Below are 20,847 nucleotides of genomic sequence, written 5' to 3' on the forward strand. Positions count from 1 at the left end.
GCGAGGGCGGGAAGAAGATGGGGGTGGGGAGGAGACAAGGAGGTGCTAGCAGGAGTGAGGAAGAGTGGTATAAGGCGGGAGCCAGGCAGGGAAGGGAGGTGCAGGGGAGAGCTGGATCAGGTGGGGCAGGTTGGGAGAAAGAAGAAAACAGTGGGCGTGAGGCGGGGGAAATGCTGGGGAGAGCAGGGTGATGAGGTAACAGTAGCGAAAACATGGTGGCAAGATGAATGGGAGTGGGAGGGGGACGGTGGGGAAAGAAAAAGGGAGGCAGGGAAAAGAAGGTAGAGAAAGTAGGAAAAACAGTTTGGCAGTTTCTTAAATAGTTAAACATATACTTATGATTTGACCCAGCAATCCCATTTGATGGTATTTATCACAGGGAAAGGGGACAAAAGAAAAGGAAGGGTGGGGAAAGGGGAAAGAAGAAGAGAGATTGTGGAAAAGAAGAAGAGGGATGGTGGGAAAGAAGAGGGAGGGTGGGAAAGAAGAAGAGAGATGGTGGGAAAGAAGAAGGAGGGTGGGAAAGAAGAAGAGGGATGGTGGGGAAAGGAGAGGGATGGTGGGAAAGCAGAAGAGGGATGGTGGGGAAAGAAGGAGAGGGATGGTGGGAAAGAACAGGGAGGGTGGGAAAGAAGAGGGGGGTGGGAAAGAAGAGGGAGGGTGGGAAAGAAGAGGGAGGGTAGGAAAGAAGAAGAGGGATGGTGGGGAAAGAAGTGTGATGGTGGGAAAGAAGAGGGAGGGTGGGAAAAAAGAAGAGGGATGGTGGGGAAAGGAGAGGGATGTGGGAAAGAAGAAGAGGGATGGTGGGAAAGAAGAAGAGGGATGGTGGGAAAGAAGAGGGAGGGTGGGAAAGAACAAGAGGGATGGTGGGGAAAGAAGAAGAGGGATAGTAGGAAAGAAGAAGAGAGATGCTGGGAAAGAAGGGATGGTGGGAACGAAGAAGAGAGATGGTAAAGAAGAGGGATGGTGGGAAAGAAGAAGAGGGATGGTGGGGAAAGAAGAGGGATGGTAGGAAAGAAGAAGAGAGATGGTGGGAAAGAAGAGAGATGGTGGGAAAGAAGAAGAGGGATGGTGGAGAAAGAAGAGGGATGGTGGGAAAGAAGAGGGTTGGCGGGGAAGAGGGATGGTGGGAAAGAAGAGGGATGGTGGGAAAGAAGAAGAGGGATGGTGGGGAAAGAAGAGGGATGGTAGGAAATAAGAAGAGAGATGGTGGGAAAGAAGAGGGATGGTGGGAAAGAAGAGGGATAGTGGGAAAGAAATGAGATGGTGGGAAAGAGGAGGGATGGTGGGAAAGAAGAAGAGGGATGGTGGGGAAATGTTGGAAATGGGGAAAGAAGAAGAGGAACAGTGGGGAAAACTGGTTGTAAAAATAATACTCCAAGCCAGGCGTGCCGCGCCCGTAATCCCAGCACTTTGGAAGGCTGAGGCAGGCAGATCATGATGTCAGGATATCGAGACCATCCTGGCTAACACCGTGAAACCCGGTCTCTACTAAAAATATAAAAAATTAGCCAGGCATGGTGACGGGCGCCTGTAGTCCCAGCTATTCGGCAGGCTGAGGCAGGAGAATGGCCTGAACCCAGGAGGCGGAGCTTGCAGTGAGCCTAGATTGCACCACTGCACTCCAGCCTGGGCGACAGAGTGAGACACCGTCTCAACAATAATAATAATAATAATACTCCAAAAAGAGTAAGTATTTTTAAAATGAATGGATCGTAGACCTAAATATTAATATGTAAAAAAAAAAATACAGTAAGACTCTTCAAATAAAACATAGGAGAAAATATTCAAAAACTTAAAATAGGTAGAGTTCTTAGATACAACAAAAGCACAATTCATAAGATTTAAAAACCTGATTAACCGTACTTAATGAAAATTTTAAACTTTGGTTTCATCAAAGACGCTACTAACAAAATGAAATGAAAAGTCAGTCTGGGAGAAAATATTTACAATTCACGTATTCAACAAAGGAAGTGTATCCAAATATATAAAGAATTATTGGCTTTTCCCACGGATCTTTGCAACCCGTGGATCAGGAGACCCCCTCGTGAGCTCACACCACCAACGCCTTGGGTCCAAAGTACACAGCTGAGCAGACTCTCCATGGCCACTCAGGCTTGCACAGAGACACAGGAGATTTTTGCATACTGCTACCCCGGGAATTCCAGTGAGACGGGAGATCCTCCGTGTATTCCCCTAGGAAGGGGGCTGAATCCAGGGAACCAAGTGGTGTCCTTCCTTGGACTCCACTCCCACGGCACCTCACAAGTTAAGAACCACTGGCTTGGAATTCCAGCCGGCCAGCAGCAGCAGGCTGGAGACTGCCTGAGACAACCGAGTTTGCGTGGGGATGGGTGGCTGCCATCTCTAGAGCTCAAGTTGACTGTTTTGGCCTGCCATCGAGCCTGGGCAGCCAGACCAGGAGGAATATCTCATAGCGCAGCACAGCTGCTATGGCAGATCATGGCCAGACTGCTTCTTTAAGTGGGACCCCCATCCATCCCTTCTCACTAGTTAGCACCTCCCTGCAGGAATTTCAACAACTCCAGCATGGATTTTGTGGACAGAACTCTGATCTTTCCCAGGGATGAAGCCCCAGTGGGGGTTGGGGAGACCTTATCTGCAGACCTTCCTGAACAAGGAAGAAATTGAATCCCTGAATAGACCAATAACAGGTTCTGAAATTGAGGCATAATAAATAGCCTACCAACCCAAAAAAAAAAAAAAAAAAAAAAGCCCAGGACCAGACAGATTTACAGCTGAATTCTACTAGAGGTACAAAGAGGAGCTGGTACCATTTCTACTGAAACTATTCCAAACAGTTGAAAAGGAGGGCTCCTCCCTAACTCATTTTATGAGGCCGGCACCAACCTGATACTAAAACTGGGCAGAGATACAACATTAAAAAGAAAACTTCAGGCCAGTATCCCTGATGAACATTGACGTAAAAATCTTCAATAAAATACTGGCAAACCAAATCCAGCAGCACATCAGAAAGCTTATCCACCACAATCAAGTTGGCTTCATCCCTGGGATGCAAGGTTGGTTCAACATATGCAAATCAATAAATATAATCCATCACATAAACAACTAAAGACAAAAACTACATGATTATCTCAATAGAAACAAAGAAGGCCTTTGATATCCCTTCATGTTAAAAATTCTCCATAAACTTTGTATTGAAGGAACATACATCAAAATAATAAGAGCCACATATAACAAACCACAACCAATATATTGAATGGGCAAAAGCTGAAAGCATTCCCCTTGAAAACTGGCACAAGACAAGGATGCCCTCTCTCACCACTCCTATTCAACATAGCATTGGAAATTCTAGCCAGAGCAATTGAGCAACAGAAAGAAATAAAGGGTATTCAAATAGGAAGAGAGGAAGTCAAACTATCTTTGTTTGCAGATGACATGATCCTATATTTAGAAAACCCCATGTCTCAGCCAAAAAGTTGCTTAAGCTGTTAAGCAACTTCAGCAAAGTCTCAGGATACAAAATCAATGTGCAAAAATCACTAGCATTCCTACACACCAACAACAGACATGCAGAGAAGCAAATCATTAATAAACTCCCATTGACAATTGCTACAAATAAAATACCTAAGAATACAGTTAAGAAGGGAAGTGAAGGACCTCTTCAAAAAGAACTACAAATGACTGCTCAATAAAATAAGAGAGGATACAAATGGTAAAACATTCCCTGCCCATGGATAGGAAGAATCATTATCATGAAAATGGCCATAATGCCCAACGTAATTTATAGATTCAATGTTATTCTCATTAAACTTCCATTGACATTCTTCACAGAATCAGAAAAAAAACATGTTAAAACTCATATGGCACCAAAAGAGAGCTGGTATAGCCAAGGCGAATCTCAGCAAAAAGAACGAAGCTGGAGGCATCATGCTAACTGACTTCAAACTCTACTACAAGGCTACAGTAACCAAAACAGCACAGTCCTGGTACAAACAAAAACAGATATATAGACCAATGGACCAGAATAGAGACCTCAGAAATAAGACCACACACCTACAACCATCTGATCTTTGACAAACCTGACAAAATCAAGCAATGGGGAAAGGATACCCTATTTAATAACTGGTGCTAGAAGAACTGACTAGCCATATGCAGAAAATTGAAACTGGACCCCTTCCTTATACCACATACAAAAATGAACTCAAGGTGGATTACATACTTAAATGTAAAACCCAGAACAATAAAAACCCTAGAAGAAAATCTAGGCAATACCATTCAGGACATAGGCATGGGCAAAAATTTTATGATGAAAACACCAAAAGCAACTGCAACAAAAGCAAAAATTGACAAATGGGATATAATTAAACTAAAGAGCTTCTGTAGAGCAAAAGAAACTATCATCAGAATGAACAGACAATCTACAGAATGGGAGAAATTTTTTGCCATCTAGTCATCTGACAAAGGTCTAATATCCAGAGTCTACAAGGAACTTAAACACATTTACAATTAAAAAAAAAAAAACATTAAAAAGTGGGCAGAGGACATGAACAGACACTTCTCAAAAAAAGACATACATGCAACCAACAAACATATGAAGAAAAGCTCAACATCACTGATCATTAGAGAAACACAAACCAAAACGACAATGAGATACCATCTCACGCCGGTCAGAATGGTGATTATTGAAAAGTCAAGAAACAACAGATGCTGGTGGGGTTACAAGGAAAAAGAAACACTTTTACGCTATTGGTGGGAATGTGAATTTGCTCAATCGTTTTGCAAGATTGTGTGATAATTCCTCAAAGATCTGGAATATCATTTGACACAGCAATCCCATTTCTGGGTATATACCCAAAGGAAAATAAATCATTCTGTTATAAAGATACATGCATGTGTATGTTCACTGTAGCACTATTTACAATACTGAAGATGTGGAATCAACCTAAATGCCCATCAGTGATAGACTGGTTGAAGAAAATATGGTACATATACACTATGGAATACTATGCAGCCACGAAAAGGAACAAGATCATGTCCTTTGCAGGGACATGTATGGAGCTGGAAGCTGTTATCCTCAGCAAACTAACATGGAAACAGACAAAACAAACAAACAAACAAACAAAAACACCACATGTTCTCACCTATAAGTGGGAGCTGGTGATGAGAATACATGAACACATAGAGGGGAACAACACACACTGGGGCCTGTCGCAGGGGTGGCCAGGTGGAAGGAGAGCATCAGGAAGAATAGCTAATTTGATGCTGGGCTTAGTACCTAGGTCATAGGTTGATCTGTTCAGCAAACCACCATGGCACAGATTTACCTATGTAACAAACCTGCACATCCTGCACTGGTACCCTGGAACTTAAAATAAAAGTTGATTTAAAAAAAAAAAAGAAAGAAAGAAACTCTGAAAGAGGTAGTCTTTGAAGCAGACAGTGCTGTGTTCCAAGATCAGTGCTACTGATTATAAGTAGAATGATCTGGGGTAAGTTAGCATAATATGTTTTTCTCCTGTAAAACAGAAATATCACCTCCAGAGCTCTTGAGATAATTAGAAATATATGAAGCATTCTCTACCGGTGGGATTTGATGGCGTGATGTCTCACAGAAAGTTCTCTGCTCCCAGACATGGGTCCCTCGGCTTCCTGCCTCGGAAGCGCAGGAGCAGGCATCATGGGAAGGTTAAGAGCTTCCCTAAGGATGACCCATCTAAGCCGGTCCACCTCACAGCCTTCCTGGGATACAAGGCTGGCATGACCCACATCGTGCGGGAAGTCAACAGGCCAGGATCTAAGGTGAACAAGAAGGAGGTGGTGAAGGCTGTAACCATTGTGGAGATGCCACCCATGGTGGTTGTGGGCATTGCAGGCTACGTGGAAACCCCTCAAGGCCTCCGAACCTTCAAGACTGTCTTCGCTGAGCACATGGGTGATGAATGCAAGAGGCGTTTCTATAAGAACTGGCATAAATCTAAGAAGAAGGCCTTTACCAAGTACTACAAGAAATGGCAGGATGAGGATGGCAAGAAGCAGCTGGAGAAGGACTTCAGCAGCATGAAGAAGTACGGCCAAGTCATCCGTGTAATTGCCCACACCCAGATGCGCCTGCTTCCTCTGCGCCAGAAGAAGGCCCACCTGACGGAGATCCAGGTGAACGGAGGCACCGTGGCTGAGAAGCTGGACTGGGCCCGCGAGAGGCTCGAGCAGCAGGTACCTGTGAACCAAGTGTTTGGGCAGGATGAGATGATCGACGTCATCGGGGTGACCAAGGGCAAAGGCTACAAAGGGGTCACCAGTCATTGGCACACCAAGAAGCTGCCCCGCAAGACCCACCGAGGCCTGCGCAAGGTGGCCTGTATTGGGGCACGGCATCCTGCTCGTGTGGCCTTCTCTGTGGCACGTGCTGGGCAGAAAGGCTACCATCACCGCACTGAGATCAATAAGAAGATCTATAAGATTGGCCAGGGCTATCTTATCAAGGACGGCAAGCTGATCAAGAACAATGCCTCCACTGACTATGACCTGTCTGACAAGAGCATCAACCCTCTGGGTGGCTTTGTCCACTATGGTGAAGTGACCAATGACTTTGTCATGCTGAAAGGCTGTGTAGTGGGAACCAAGAAGCAGGTGCTCACTCTCCACAAGTCCTTGCTAGTGCAGACGAAGCGGCGGGCTCTGGAGAAGATTGACCTTAAGTTCATTGACACCACCTCCAAGTTTGGCCATGGCCGCTTCCAGACCATGAAGGAGAAGAAAGCATTCATGGGACCACTCAAGAAAGACCGAATTGCAAAGGAAGAAGGAGCTTAATGCCAGGAACAGATTTTGCAGCTGGTGGGGTCTCAATAAAAGTTATTTTCCACTGGAAAAAAAAAAAAAAGAAATATATGAAGCATCAAGCATGTGGCTGGCCCATGGGAGGCACCAACTGAAAGCCATTTGTATATAGATCTGCCATTAGATTATGTTTTAAAGTAATACTTCTCAAATTTAAATATGCATAGGAATCACCTGCAGATCTTGTTAGAACGCAGATTCTGATCCCACATATCTGGGTAGGACATGAGTGTCTGCATTTCTAACAAGCTCCCAGGTGACACTGCTGTTGCTGGTCCATGGACCACATTTTGTACAACAATATATCAAAACATTCTAAAATTTCGTTTTAGCCACTGGGTACAAGAGATCATACAATATTTTCCCTGGAAAATACTAGGTTTAATCTATGAGTTTAAGCATAGCCCAAACAGAAAAGGTGTAATTATAACCATGAGAACTGTTAGCCTTAAATGGAACATAACCCACTTGTGTTAATCATCACTAATACACTTAACTGCCTGGGGGTCCCAGGGCACAGGTATACAAGAAAGAAAGTGCAGAATGAAAAATATATAGGACAGATAAAGATTTCAGCATCACAGAAAACCTAAGAAAAGATAAAAATTGCACCATTATTAGGGAATGAGGAAACAGCAGAGCCCAAGGGACTATCACTAAGTAATTCCTGACATGAATATAAAATTAATGTAATCTGCTTGAAGATGTCTCATAAGTACATTGTGCAGGGCAGCGGTGTGAAAGACTGTACATGATGTTTATTATCTGTTGAAGGGAACAGAAACATACATGAAGATACTAAGCAGTAAAAATGTGGCTAAATCCTTCTCACTAATGGGAAAGTTTTTTTAAATTTTATTAAATAAAAAATAAATAAAAATAAATAAAGTTTAAAAGAGAATGCTCAAAACTCAGCAAGAAGAAGATAACCAATAAAGCAATGGGTGAAGGCCTTGATGACACTTCACCAAAGAGGATATAAAATGATGCTCAGCATTAGTCATTAGGGAAGTGAAAATTAAAACCACAATGAAATACCACTACAAACTTATTATGATGGCTAAAATAAAATTTACAAAGCTTGATAATACCAAGCCCTGACAAGGGTGTAAAGTAACTACAACTTTCACACATTACTTATGGAAATGCAAAAATAGTACAGTAACTCTGGGGAAAAAAACAGTTTGGCAATTTCTTAAATAAACATACACTTATGACTTGAGCAATCCCATTTGCTGGTATTTATCCTAGAGCAACAAAAAGCTTATGTTCACACATAAACCTACATATGAATGTTTAGAGATGTATTATTCATAATTTCTAAAATTGGGGGGTAAATTACACACATTCAACAAATAAACTGTGAAATCGCCATACAATGGAATACCACTCAGCAATATAAAGCACTGATGCACATAACATAAATGCAATATGCTAAGTGAAAGAAGCTAGACTGAAAATGTTATGTACTATATGATCCCATTTATATACGGCTTTCTGGAAAAGGCAAAACTCTATGGATGGAGAACATATTAGTGGTTGCCAGGGGATAGGTCTTGGGGAGCAAAGGAGAAGCACTAGGGAATTCTTTGGGTGTTGGAATTCTTCTGTATCCTATTTGTGATGGTGGATACAATAATTTGTGCATTATAGATATCAAAGAAAGCAGATTTTATTGTACGTACATTTTTTAAATTAGCCTAATCATTTCACTTTTTAACACAAAGGCCACACTGTCTTCATAAAACCCAAAGCTGTTACAATGATCTAGGAGACCCTATGAACTGGCCTCTTATTAACTCTCTGACCCTATCTTTTACTATACCCCTTTGATGATTATTCTCCAGCCACACTGGCCTCTTGCCTTATCTCGAACATGGAAAGGAATACTCTTGCCTCTGGCTGACTCTTTCACCAAACAGCTCCAGGCTTATTCACGCTCTCAACCTTTTCAGGTCATTTCAAATGTTATCTTCTCAGTAAGGCTTTCCCTGAAAACCCATTGTAAATGCAATCAAACCCTTATACTCACTTTCTTTTCTACTTTGAGTTTCCCCTTGGCACATAAAGACATCAAAAGTATAGTAAGTTTTTGTTTCTTCCCATGGTAAGGTAAGGTCCAGTAAGACACGGATTTTGTTTACTATTTTTCTCACTCCAGTATTCCCAGAGCCTGAAAGAATGTCTGGCATATCTAGGCACTTAGTAAATATCTCCTGGATGGAAGAGGCAAAATAAATGTTTGTGGAAAATCCTTTTTCTTCTGTATATAGGTTATGCTCTTTCTTGCTATTCCCTTATTTCTTCTAACTGAAAGGAACATGAACTGTGAGCATAAGGACAAAACCAATATAGTTAAGGACAGTAAATGGAAAGAACAAAGTAGAGAAAGCATAGGTCCCTGGTGGCATGAATGAACCACTACAGTAGCCCTATTCTGCATACCTCAGCCTTCTTATTATATGATAAAGACAAGGCACTATTAATTAAATGGCATTGGTTCCTTAAAAATTATGTAAAAAGAAATCAAAATACAAATGACTTATCTTTCTGGGCACTTGGGTAAATTAAAACCCTGTGTAAAATAATCCTCCTATAGGTTTATCAATCCAGCTAGTTTTTGTCCATATCAGGATTTCTGATTCTTTTCTGAAAAATCTAAAGTTACCATACAGTAACATACAACTAAAGTCACACTAATTTGAGTGAAAATATTTATTTTGTTTCTTGGCTCAGGCCCTAAGGAAAAGCCTGTATCAGGTTACAAAGTACCAACCGAGTCTTTAAAAGATTTACTGTGCAGACATCAAGAGACTGAACAAAAAGAGATTAAGGCTGCAGAATCAAAAGTGGTATTTTTACGCTTCATCCACTGTGACAAAGGGTATCACAGTCATGAAAGAGAAAGCTCGTTACAGCTTGAGATAAACCAAAATTATTAAATATCTCTCTTTCTAGTTCTGGCTCCCCAAATAATAAAGTTTTGAGCCCTTTAATAAGCTAGACTTCTCAGTTAAAAAGTAAATTTATCCCTGATTTTTACAGTGGTGCTGTCCCAGGATGTCTTGACCTTCGTGGACACTGTATTTCTCCACAATAAATAAACTTATGGGTATAATCATGTGTGGTTTAATGATGGGGATATGCTCTAAGAAATGCATGTTAGGTGATTTCATCATTGCGTGAATATTATAGAGTGTACCAACACAAACCTAGATGGTACAGCCTACTACACACCTAGGCTATACCTTATAGCTGATTGCTTCTAGGCTACAAATCTGAACAACATTTTACTATACTCAATATTACAGGCAATTGTATTATTAACACAATTGTATTATTTAAATACACCAATACTTTTCTTTTTTTTTTTTTTTTTTTTTTTTTTTTTTTTTTTTTGAGACGGAGTCTCACTCTGTTGCCCAGGCTGGAGTGCAGTGGCATGATCTCTGCTCACTGCAAGCTCCGCCTCCCGGGATAGCGCCATTCTCCTGCCTCAACCTCCAGAGTAGTTGGGACTACAGGCGCCCGCCACTGCGCCTGGCCAATTTTTTGTATTTTTAGTAGAGACGGGGTTTCACTGTGGTCTCGATCTTCTGACCTCGTGATCCCCCTGTCTCGACCTCCCAAAGTGCTGGGATTACAGGCGTGAGCCACCACGCCCGGCCATAATACACCAATACTATTCTGTTAATAGTATTGATGTATTAAAATACATAAAAGGTACAGTAAAAACATAGTATTACAATCTTAAGGAATCACTATGTTACATGCACTGACTGAAAGATCCTTACGTGGCATGTGACTATACTTGTGACTTTGGTAATTTTGTGGTAAATCAACAAATCAAGAAGCGAAATCAAAATAGGCAACATGATATACAGGGTCCAAGAATATGATACGTGTAACTTTACAAAGGAAAACAAACTGGCAAAAATAAACATCTTCGGATTTTAGGGGTTCCTAACCCACAGGCTCTATCCACTAATGGGAAAAGGTAAAACCCAGGAAACCAGAGAGCAGCGCCCTGAAACCTGGCGGGACTGGCCGAATGTCAGATTAGCCCGAGCAGCTACACTGAACGCTGGGGAAGATGCACCAGAATACCGCAGTAGGAGCCAGATTTCCAAAGGAAGAAAGCTAGGCCCTAGGACTGTGGAGATTCTGTAGGAACCTAAGCGATGCTCACAAGAACAGAAGAATGGTTAATGAGAGGAACAAAAAGCTGTACAAGGAGGAGAAAGCTACCTTTCCACCCAATAACGCAACGCGGCGACCAACAAAACCAGGGACGCGAGAGGCTCGCGTCATCCTGCAGCGCCGAGATCACAGACACCAGAAAGTGACGCCTCCGATGAGACTACTGGAGGTCACGTGGTACATTGTGCACCACGTTTCCCTTCTGGCAGAAAAAGCCATAGAGTCAGGTTGACAAGGCTTGAGAGAAATATGTCTGTATTAAATAATTGTGTATAGGTATATAATAAAACACTGATTCTCTCTAAGTCTCTGTTTTGCTTTCATCTTTTCTTACAAGTGTCTTAGTTTGGCATTGCCCACACAAAAGATGGCTGCACGGAAGCCGAGTCTTAGTTTGGCATTGCCCACACAAAAGATGGCTGCACGGAACCACGGAGTCTCAGGTCTAGAAGGGCCCGTGGGTGGGTTCTGTGGGCTGGGAACAGCCGTGTTACACCCGGCTCAATATAGGAAGTTCAGGGCGGTACCAGCGATTGGTCATTCTGCGACTGCGCAAAGATGGTGGAAGAGGAGAACATCCGCGTGGTTCGTTGTGGCGGCAGCGAGTTGAACTTTAGGAGAGCTGTGTTCTCTGCAGATTCTAAGTATGAGGGGCACCGCGCTTTGTCGGCTGAGGGGCGGGGCGTGAGTTTCTCGAGGGTCGGGGAGAAGGAACTGTCAGTCGCGTTCGGACTCGCCAGCCTGGCGGATATGGGCTTTGGGTAGAGCACGCGCGTGTGGGGGATCCCCAGGGTACCCGGGAGGTCCGGTTAGTACTGCAGGTTGGGGTGCGCCCCCCGATTCCTGGACAGTTTACCTGCAGGTAGATTGAAAGGCCCTGGAGCCGGTCTCCGTGTCGAGGATCTGGAAGGTGCTCGGGCGGCCGGAAAATGGTCCATGCGTGGATGTGTATGCCACTACTTTTGCAGTACCTACTCTTTCGTACAGAATCATGTTTTGGAGTGACTAAAACCTAAAAATATTAGGCTTTTTTAATCCACTCCTCACCCTTGAAGCATAGAGCATAGTGCAGTCTTTTTGGAACTTTACGTGAAAACAGATGGTAGATCTTTATGAGGTAAAAAATACGCTAAGACTTGGTCTTTTTTCTCAGTGTAGCTGGAAACCAAACCATTCCCTGGCTTCAAAATCCACTTCTTACCTTATGAAATCTTTGTAAGTTTTTTAATATTTGCCTCAGTTGCCATCATCTGTAAAAGGGGGATAATATTTAGTTCATCTCACACGGTTATTGGGAGGATCAAATGCCTCAATGTGTTAAAACTACAGACAGCAATGCCCAGCATATAATGGCTCAATGTATGTAGCTGTAATCATTATTACTGTATTGTCAGGTTTTCAAATAACTTTAGGTAGAGTGACACTTAATAAAATCAAAAAACCCTTTCTGTCTTAGAAGAGTAGAGATAGTATTTTATGAAAGTTTGTAGCCTCCACAATATTCTTTTTTTTTTTTTTTTTTTTCCTGGATACAGAGTCTCACTCTGTCACCCAAGCTGGAGTGCAGTGGCTCAATCTAGGCTCATTACAACCTCCGTCTCCCTGGTTCAAGCAATTCTAGTGCCTCGGCCTCCCAAGTAGCAAGTATTATAAGCGCGGGCCACGACACCAGCTAAGTTTTGTATTTTTAGTAGAGAGAGGGTTTCGCCATGTTGGCCAGGCTGCCCTGGAACTCCTGGCCTCAAGTGATCTGTCCACCTGAACCTCCCAAAGTGCGGCGATTACAGTGAGCAACCGTGCCCGGTCAGCCCCACAATATTCTGCATATGAGTGTATGACAGGTAGTTGTTGAAGGCAATGCATGCATGACTGAAAGAGCTTTCATAAATTGCCTTAGAAGCCCCCAAAAAAAAAAAATGAGTCCTTAGGCTTTGTTTACATTGATCTTATGAATCAAAGGAAGAAACAGACTTTTAGAGGCTCACACTCTTGACACTTCGGACTCATATCCATGTAACCAGTTTCTTCAGTGTACTGTTTCTATACCTTATTCATTATAATGAGGTCCATTATGTGTTTCATTTGCTAAGCCCAACAATTCATTTTTTAAGTATTTGTCAACTATGTATTATGTGTAACATGCTGCAATGACTAAAACTAAGATAATTTTAATATTGATCCTGCCTTCGAGGAGTTTACAGTCTAGTGAGGAAAAGGAATACTCAGTAACAGATTTTTCTTACTTTGGTCCTGTAGGAAGGAGCCCATAAGAAGAGATTACTTCCCAAACTAAGAAGGATGGAGAAGGCTGCTGAGCAAGTGACATTTGTGCTAGGCCTAGATGATATTTTAAGTGTGGAATATGGACAGAAGACATTTCAGGTGGGGAGGACAGTGTAAGCAAGACAGACAGAAATGATATCTGTTGAACAGGCTGGTACAGTTAGCTAGTGAGAATGATATATAAGGGAGATAGTGGGAAATGAGGTTGGAAAGGACACGTGCAGCCAGTTGTTGGTTGTTGTTTGGACCAAAGAGAATGGTTTTTTAATTCTTTAAGGGGACAGCAGTAATCAGTTGTAATTTGATTGTGTTTCTTCAATAATGTTAACCTGAAAACTGTGAAACTATGATACATGTTGGTGAGTGGAGAAATGAAAGCTGGGTAGGCTGGTGTACCCAAAGTACACTGATGGCATAGAAGAGGGAGTTACATAGTCAGTTTTCCCTTCAGTAGTGGATCTTGCAGCAATGGCAAGAGTTTGCCTCGCCAGTGATACTGGGGGGTGGAATGCCAGGCAAACAAGCTTGAAATCTGGGGGCCTTGAAAACTAGGGGGATTGAGCCTTCTGTGTAAAGTCAGTGTAATTGCAGCATAGGGTATAAGAGATGGCAAGAACAGACTCTGAAAGAATAGAGACCAGGGGTTAGCCAGTGCTGGCATCCAAGCAAGAAATCACTCTGGCCCAAACTAAGGTAATACTGAACATGGAAAAAAGAGACAGGGTTTTAGAGTGATTTCACAGTCAGTGTTAATGGGAAGATAGAGTTCAGTTCAGGGTTATTAACTCTAAGGTACCTGTAAAACAGATGGATATAGCTAGTAGTAGGTAGAAATTCAGGACTGAAGTTTGGGGAACTTGGTCAAGATTTAGAGGTTGGTTTTTTTTTCTTTTTTTTTCTTTTTTTTTGTCATTTATATATAAGCTGATAATTAAAACCATTTCTCGAACAAATGAACAGGATTATAATGAACTCAGCAAAGATTTGAATATTATCTACAAGGTACCACAATGGGTTGACTGCCTTATACAAAGAGGAATAATTTTGCATTTTACCTCAAGGTGCTTATCAAGAAAGCCAAAATCATAAAACGACAGACTTGTGGAATTTTGGCAGCTTCCTCTTGAAACTAAAACAAAAACTCTGTTCTGGGTACTTGAGTGGGTTGTTCTGAGGGGCATGTGGGTATACATGTAAGTTCCTGGTGTTCCGTATTAGGTATTACTGACTCACAGTCCAGTTCTGTTTGCATCCCATTCTGCGGCATCCCGCAATTATATGGTGCTATGAATTATTGCACTGGGGTTGTTAGGATAGAGAAAACTGAAACAATGAGTCATCCTTGCCTTTCACTTTCCTAAACTACCCACAAGCTAATGTCCCAAACTCACTATTTTTCCCTTACAGATCATTCTAAGTATTGCTGCTGTAACAATTTTCCTAAGTTGTTACTGTTATAACATTTTTACTCTAACTCTTATTCCTAGTCTTGCTCAGAACTTTGTAACAGTTTTTTGTTGCCTCAACTATAGCTCCTTTATGTGGCTTTCATTCCCTTCTCTAATATAGCTCAACTCTTCTTACCCAACTGTTTCCTGAAACTACCGATTATAGACACTTTGCTTGTCAGATAAGTACATTATCTGTGTCTTGTACATAATCATACTATTTCCTTGCTTTTGCTTATGTTGCTGTTTTTTTCTTCCCACCCCTTAAATCATACATTCTTCAGAGTCCAGTTTAAATCCTGGTTCTGACTTGAAACATCCCTAATTTCTTACTTCTTCACTTTCTCAAAATGAATCCTATGTGACAGGTGTTGTGGTGGGTGCATTACACACCTTCCAGTCTACAAGGTTAAGGTATTATCCCTATTTAGTGAGTGCTTACTGTGTATGCTAAGCTTGCATTTGCATGCATTGTTTCACTTAAACTCTATGAGAAGTGTTATTTGCATTTTACAATGGATAACTAAGTGGAGATGTGAAGTTTAAATTCTCCAACGTCATTCAGCTAATACATAATAAAGCTGGCATTCGAATCCATTTGTGTTTGACTTATTATTGTTTCTAATAAGTGAAAACACAGTGTCTCACCTCAAAGAACTCACAGTCTGGTAGAGGAGAAACATAGTACACAGTCTTAATGCCTTGTGGTAAGTTCAGTCATGGAGCTAAGCCCACCGTTGTGTAGAAGCACATTAGGACTGGTGCTGATCTAGAATGGGAAGATGAGGAAGGGCTTCCGGGAGAAAATTCTGAGGTGAATCTTAAAGCAGTAGTCAAGAGTTCTGAGAAATGGGAAAGACTGAAAAACTCACTGATTGGAAGGTTCTGAGAAGATATGACAACTAATGTGGTATACTGGATTGGATTCTAGGAACATAAAAAAGACATTAATGGAAAAAGTGAAGAACTCATAAATTATGTAGTTAATAGTCATGTACCAATGTTAATATCTTAGTTTTGACTAATGTACTGTGCTTATGTAAAGTGCTAACATTTGTGGAAGCTAGGTGAAGTGTATATAGGAACTCTGTAGTTCTTCTGTAAATCTAAAATGATTTCAAAATTAAAAGTTGAAAAATAAAAAGCTTACTCTTAGGAAATAAAAAAAAAGTTAGAAAACGTGTTCTATGTAGATACCAGAGAGTGCAAAATCATGGAGAGAAAGTTGACTTTGAAGGATTGCACTTAAGTAATTGAAACCATTGTTCTTTGCTGAGAAACCAGAAGAGAAGACATTCCTTTTTTCTGAGGGAGCTTATCAGAAGCAATTAGGGAAAGTTTTCTTGGCCAGCAGTAGCCCCCTACCCACCACTGTCTCAAGGAAGCCATATCTAAACGACTTCTTTCATATTGATAGGGTGTGTCTGGGGGATGGGGGAAATTGTTGGAGTTATGAACTATTTTAATAGAGCAAAATGTTAAGTGAAAAAGTAGTTCAGGTTAGACTGGGATCAGACTACCAAAGCCTTAAGAAATTGGATCATTTCCTAAAGGCAGAGGGAAAACATTAAAGGATTTTAACTTTATCTGAGGAAGTGATATGGTCAAATTTGCAAAATTAGTCTGGTGTGACTGTCAAAGCTGCATTGAAGGACTGTACCTGGAGACTGTAGGAAGCCCTGAAGAGTGGTCCACGCTGGAGATGTTAAGCCTCTGAAGTGAAGTACTCATGGGAATGGAGAAGAGGCTGCAGCCAAAGGGGAGGTTATGTAAATGCTTTGTTGCTCATACATTCTTGATCTTATACCATTTCATACAACCATGCCTCCTGGCTGACAGCACTTACAAGGTTCCATGGATTATAAGATGCATCCTAATTTCCAAGAGATGAACATGTGAAAATCAAATATCTTGAACTGATAAAATAGGATAGTAGTGGTCCCAGTTTGCAACAGATTTACTCTTAGTGTGTTGTAATACAGTGGCCCTCCCTTGTCCACAGAGGATATGTTCCAGGACCCTTAGTGGATGCCTAGAACCACAGGTACTACCAAACGCTATATATACTATATGTTTTCCTATACATATATACTTATGATAAATTTTAAGTTATAAATTAGGCACAGAGATTAACATCAATAACTAGTAAAATAGAACAATTATAACAGTATGTCAGCATCATTACTCTTACACTTTGGGGCCATTATTAAGTAAAATAAGGGTTACTTGAACATAAGTGCTACAGTACAGCAATAGTGGATAGGATAACCTAGACAGTTTCTACGTGACTAACTGGCAGGTGTGTCTACAGCAGAGAATGCTGGAAAAAGGAATGATTCATATCTCAGGTGAGACAAGGGGAATTCATCACTACTGAGAATGGCATAAAATTTTAAACTTAGGAATTGTTTCTGGAATTTTCTATTTAATATTTTCAGATTGATCTTGACTGTAGGTAATTAAAACCAGGGAAAGTGAAACCATAAATAAGAGTACTGCTATAGATATAATAGGCACGGAGCAAATATTTTTTACTTGGAAGATACAAGAAGATTTATATTTCAGAGCCTTGTTCTGTGATGATATCATGAAAGTCAAATAGTGCCCCCAACTTAACCACTTTTAGTAATTTAGTAGCTGCTACTACATGGAAGAAATCCACAAATCCAGAAAGACAAAGCAAAGCCAGCATTTCAGCAACAAGAAAAAAAATGGAATAAAGTCTTTGTATTTTTCTGTACAAAAGGCCCAGACCTCACCAACTGGAGCAGAACCTTTGACTTAGCATTTGTAAGCTGGTGTTGCCAGTGAACCATGGAGAGGTTGGGGACATGGAAAAACACTGCTGTTGGCAGTACTATTGAAGAATAATAGTTGATAGTGACTAGCACACTGTCTGCATCCATTGAATGAGCAGGCAACTTGGTTAAGTTGGCTGTTTTTGCAGGATAATTCCATTTATAGCCTCTGTCTACAAACAGGCAAGAGATATGACATTGGCGTCATTAATCTTTTCTGAGTTAATAATCTCTTCTGAGTTAATGAACTGATTGGTCATAGATGTCCCCATAGACAAAAGGCACACAAATTTGAGTATACAATTTTTTTTTTTTTTTAAGACGGAGTCTCGCTCTGTCCCCAGATTGGAGTGCAGTGGCCGGATCTCAGCTCACTGCAAGCTCCGCCTCCCAGGTTTACGCCATTCTCCTGCCTCAGCCTCCCGAGTAGCTGGGACTACAGGCACCCGCCACCTCGCCCGGCTAGTTTTTTGTATTTTTTAGTAGAGATGGGGTTTCACTGTATTAGCCAGGATGGTCTCGATGTCCTGACCTCGTGATCCGCCCGTCTCGGCCTCCCGAAGTGCTGGGATTACAGGCTTGAGCCACCGCGCCTGGCCACAATTCTTAAACTATACCAAAAGAAACTTCTGTTGCATTTTTATCATGGACAGTAAAAAGATCCTACTACCTGTCGAGTATGTGATATGGTTTGGCTGTGTCCCCACCCAAATCTTATTTTGAATTGTAGCTCCCATAATCTCCACGTGTTGTGGGAGGGACCCAGTTGGAGATAACTGAATCATGGAGGCAGTTTCCCCTATACTGCTCTTGTGGTAGTGAATCAGTCTCACGAGAGCTGATGGATTTATAAAGGGAAGCTCCCCTGCACAAGTTCTGTTTTTGCCTGCTACCATGTAAGACATGCTTTTTGCTTCCACCATGATTGTGAAGCCTCCCCAGCCACGTGGAACTGCGAATCCATTAAATCTCTTTCCTTTATAAATTTGAAGAAGGAGATGGTAAGGTTTTGAATGAAGTATGAAAAGCACCAGGTACAATGGCTCCCACCTGTAATCTCAGCATTTTGGGAGGCCCAGGCAGGTGCATCACTTGAGGCTGGGAGTTCAAGACCACTGAAACAATGATGAAAAATGTGTTTTTCACCAGTGTGAAAACAGACTAATACAGTATGTAAAACTTACTTTTCTTTCTTTTTTTTCCAGGTATATCTTCTGTGTCTCTGGAGACTTTGTTAAAGTTTACAGCACAGTTACAGAAGAGTGTGTACACATACTACATGGACACAGAAATCTGGTGACTGGAATCCAACTTAACCCCAACAACCATCTACAGGTGTCATACAGTTATAGCTGAATACTTTAAGATTGGCTTTGTTCTTTACAGAAAAATTCGAGTTGAATTTGGCTGGGAAACTTTCCAGGTTATAAGCAAAATATTTATTTTCAGTTGTAGGGTATTTTTCACTTACTAAACTACATTGCCTATAGCGTATTCTGTGAATCATTTGTTCCACAGAATGCTAATAAGTGTTACTTGAGAAGGATATTCTTGGCTGTATGAGTTTCTGAAATGAAGGGCTTGGCACAGGTAAATGTATTTATTGATTGTAGGTCTTCTTAGGTTCCCTTACATGCATTTTGAATGTCCAAAAGGGGTATGTAGTATTTGGTGTTTCTCAAACTTACTTGACTTGTGAACCGTTTGGTTTCTAGAACACATTTTTTAAAATGTGGGCCAGGAGGTATTGATTTGGTAGATCTGTTCCTTTAGAAGTGAGGCTCTGGCTTACTCTAGATATTGCCTAGTCTTAATACCGGTATCTAGATAAGAAAATTTATTTGGTGAGTGGGTCAATTAGTTAGTTTCAAGACAAATTTGGGAATTTAATTTAGTGCAGATTTTCCCACTTCCCCCACAAAGCAGCCCTTCTTTCTCCGTATTTAAGAATAATGAAATGGTCATTTTAATTCTGTTCTTAAGTTTCAGCAAATCTACTAAAATTTTATCTCAACAATATTTTGTTCTTGTTCTTATTTTTAATCCAATTCCATTTTCCTGGATTAGTCACAGCCAACTTGGAAATTACTGATCAAGGATGGATTTGCATTGCCATATACTCTTATTCCAAAGGACATAAACTAGCACCGATCTTTTCTTTCCGAAATTAAATGAGCTACTCCTAAAAATCAAAGTTAGGTAACTTTCCTGCAGGACCCAAGTACATATTTTATCCTTGCCATCCTCTGAGGGTTTGACAAAAGTTTATCACTATGTGTGGTATTTGAATGTTTTCAATAGCAAAACTATTGTTTTGTTAAAATTGAAATTTGTGAAGTCTATATACTAAGTTTTATAGCAAAAAAAAATGTAGACACATTGCATAAAATCTTTGTTTCAGGTGACTAAAAGTGAATAAAATTAGAGAAGGGCAGTTTTATCAGTAGATTTGGTTGAGGTGCAGGGGCAGCAGTTCTGGACTTAGGACTCACAGTATTTGTGTATTAACCATCGTTTTGACAGTAATTATATGTTTGACTTGTTACATTCTACTAGTCCATATTTATGATTCTGATATGCAGTAATTGTGATATAAATTTCCTAGTTACTATAATTTTTTGACTTGGATAGATAACATGGTTTTACTCCAACATTTTTACATTTCTCTTCTTTGAGTCCATGTCTCTATTTGCAGAAATCCTAAAATTGCCGCTTTCTTTAAAAATATTAAAATTCTTTGCCAACATTATAAGCAAAGTATTTTCCTATAACAACAACAACAAAAAAAATCTAGTGGAAACTCAGTATTATTAAAACTAAGTACACTAGAACAAAAGTAAACCTATGTGTTAGTAAGGTCTTCCGGTACTACCAAAGTATGGTCCACAGACCAGTGTCCTAAACCATTAGTTACCATTCTGTATAAGAGTACAGAAAGTGAGTGTCACAAAACACTTTGACATTGCCATAGCATCCAAGTGTATTATAATTTCTATTGTATTTTATGAAAGTATTGGTCCTTGATGGATTGGAAGAAATTTTTTTTAAGCAGAATATTCTTCAGTCACTTGAGAAGCACTCCCTTAATATTCATATAAGGTGAAAGGAGTTTGGCTGATAAAACTGAGTAAACTGAGTTTTGGCAGGAAGAGCAACAAGCTCTTGTGTGTGTGTGTTTTTGGGTTTTTTTTGGTTTTTTTTTTTTTTTTTGGAGAGTCTCAGTCTCCCAGGCTGGAGTGTAACAATGTGATCTCAGCTCACTGCAACCTCAGCCTCCCGAGTAGCTAGGATTA

General features: G+C 40.8%; 1 protein-coding gene, 1 long non-coding RNA gene and 1 pseudogene across 3 annotated transcripts in view; 2 read left to right on the top strand and 1 right to left on the bottom strand.

The window, feature by feature from the left end:
• LOC114671376 (uncharacterized) overlaps positions 1 to 11,125 on the bottom strand; it is a 125,984-nt gene extending 114,859 nt beyond the window's left edge. Inside the window, exon 1 of the long non-coding RNA XR_013402078.1 lies at positions 11,074 to 11,125. This is a non-coding gene — a long non-coding RNA (uncharacterized LOC114671376). The remainder of the gene's footprint in view (positions 1 to 11,073) is intronic.
• On the top strand, positions 5,560 to 6,872 carry LOC709201 (large ribosomal subunit protein uL3 pseudogene; annotated as a pseudogene). The gene has a single exon (XR_013402077.1). The product of XR_013402077.1 is annotated as a large ribosomal subunit protein uL3 pseudogene (transcript).
• A 439-nt stretch (positions 11,126 to 11,564) lies between the features above and the next one.
• WDR75 (WD repeat domain 75) overlaps positions 11,565 to 20,847 on the top strand; it is a 37,104-nt gene continuing 27,821 nt past the window's right edge. Inside the window, exons 1-2 of the mRNA XM_001106363.5 lie at positions 11,565 to 11,669; positions 18,760 to 18,889. Coding sequence (XP_001106363.3) covers positions 11,584 to 11,669; positions 18,760 to 18,889 — 216 coding nt within the window. The 5' untranslated portion in view covers positions 11,565 to 11,583. The remainder of the gene's footprint in view (positions 11,670 to 18,759; positions 18,890 to 20,847) is intronic.

This window comes from Macaca mulatta, chromosome 12 (genome assembly GCF_049350105.2).
Source record: "Macaca mulatta isolate MMU2019108-1 chromosome 12, T2T-MMU8v2.0, whole genome shotgun sequence".
Classification (NCBI taxonomy): domain Eukaryota; kingdom Metazoa; phylum Chordata; class Mammalia; order Primates; family Cercopithecidae; genus Macaca; species Macaca mulatta.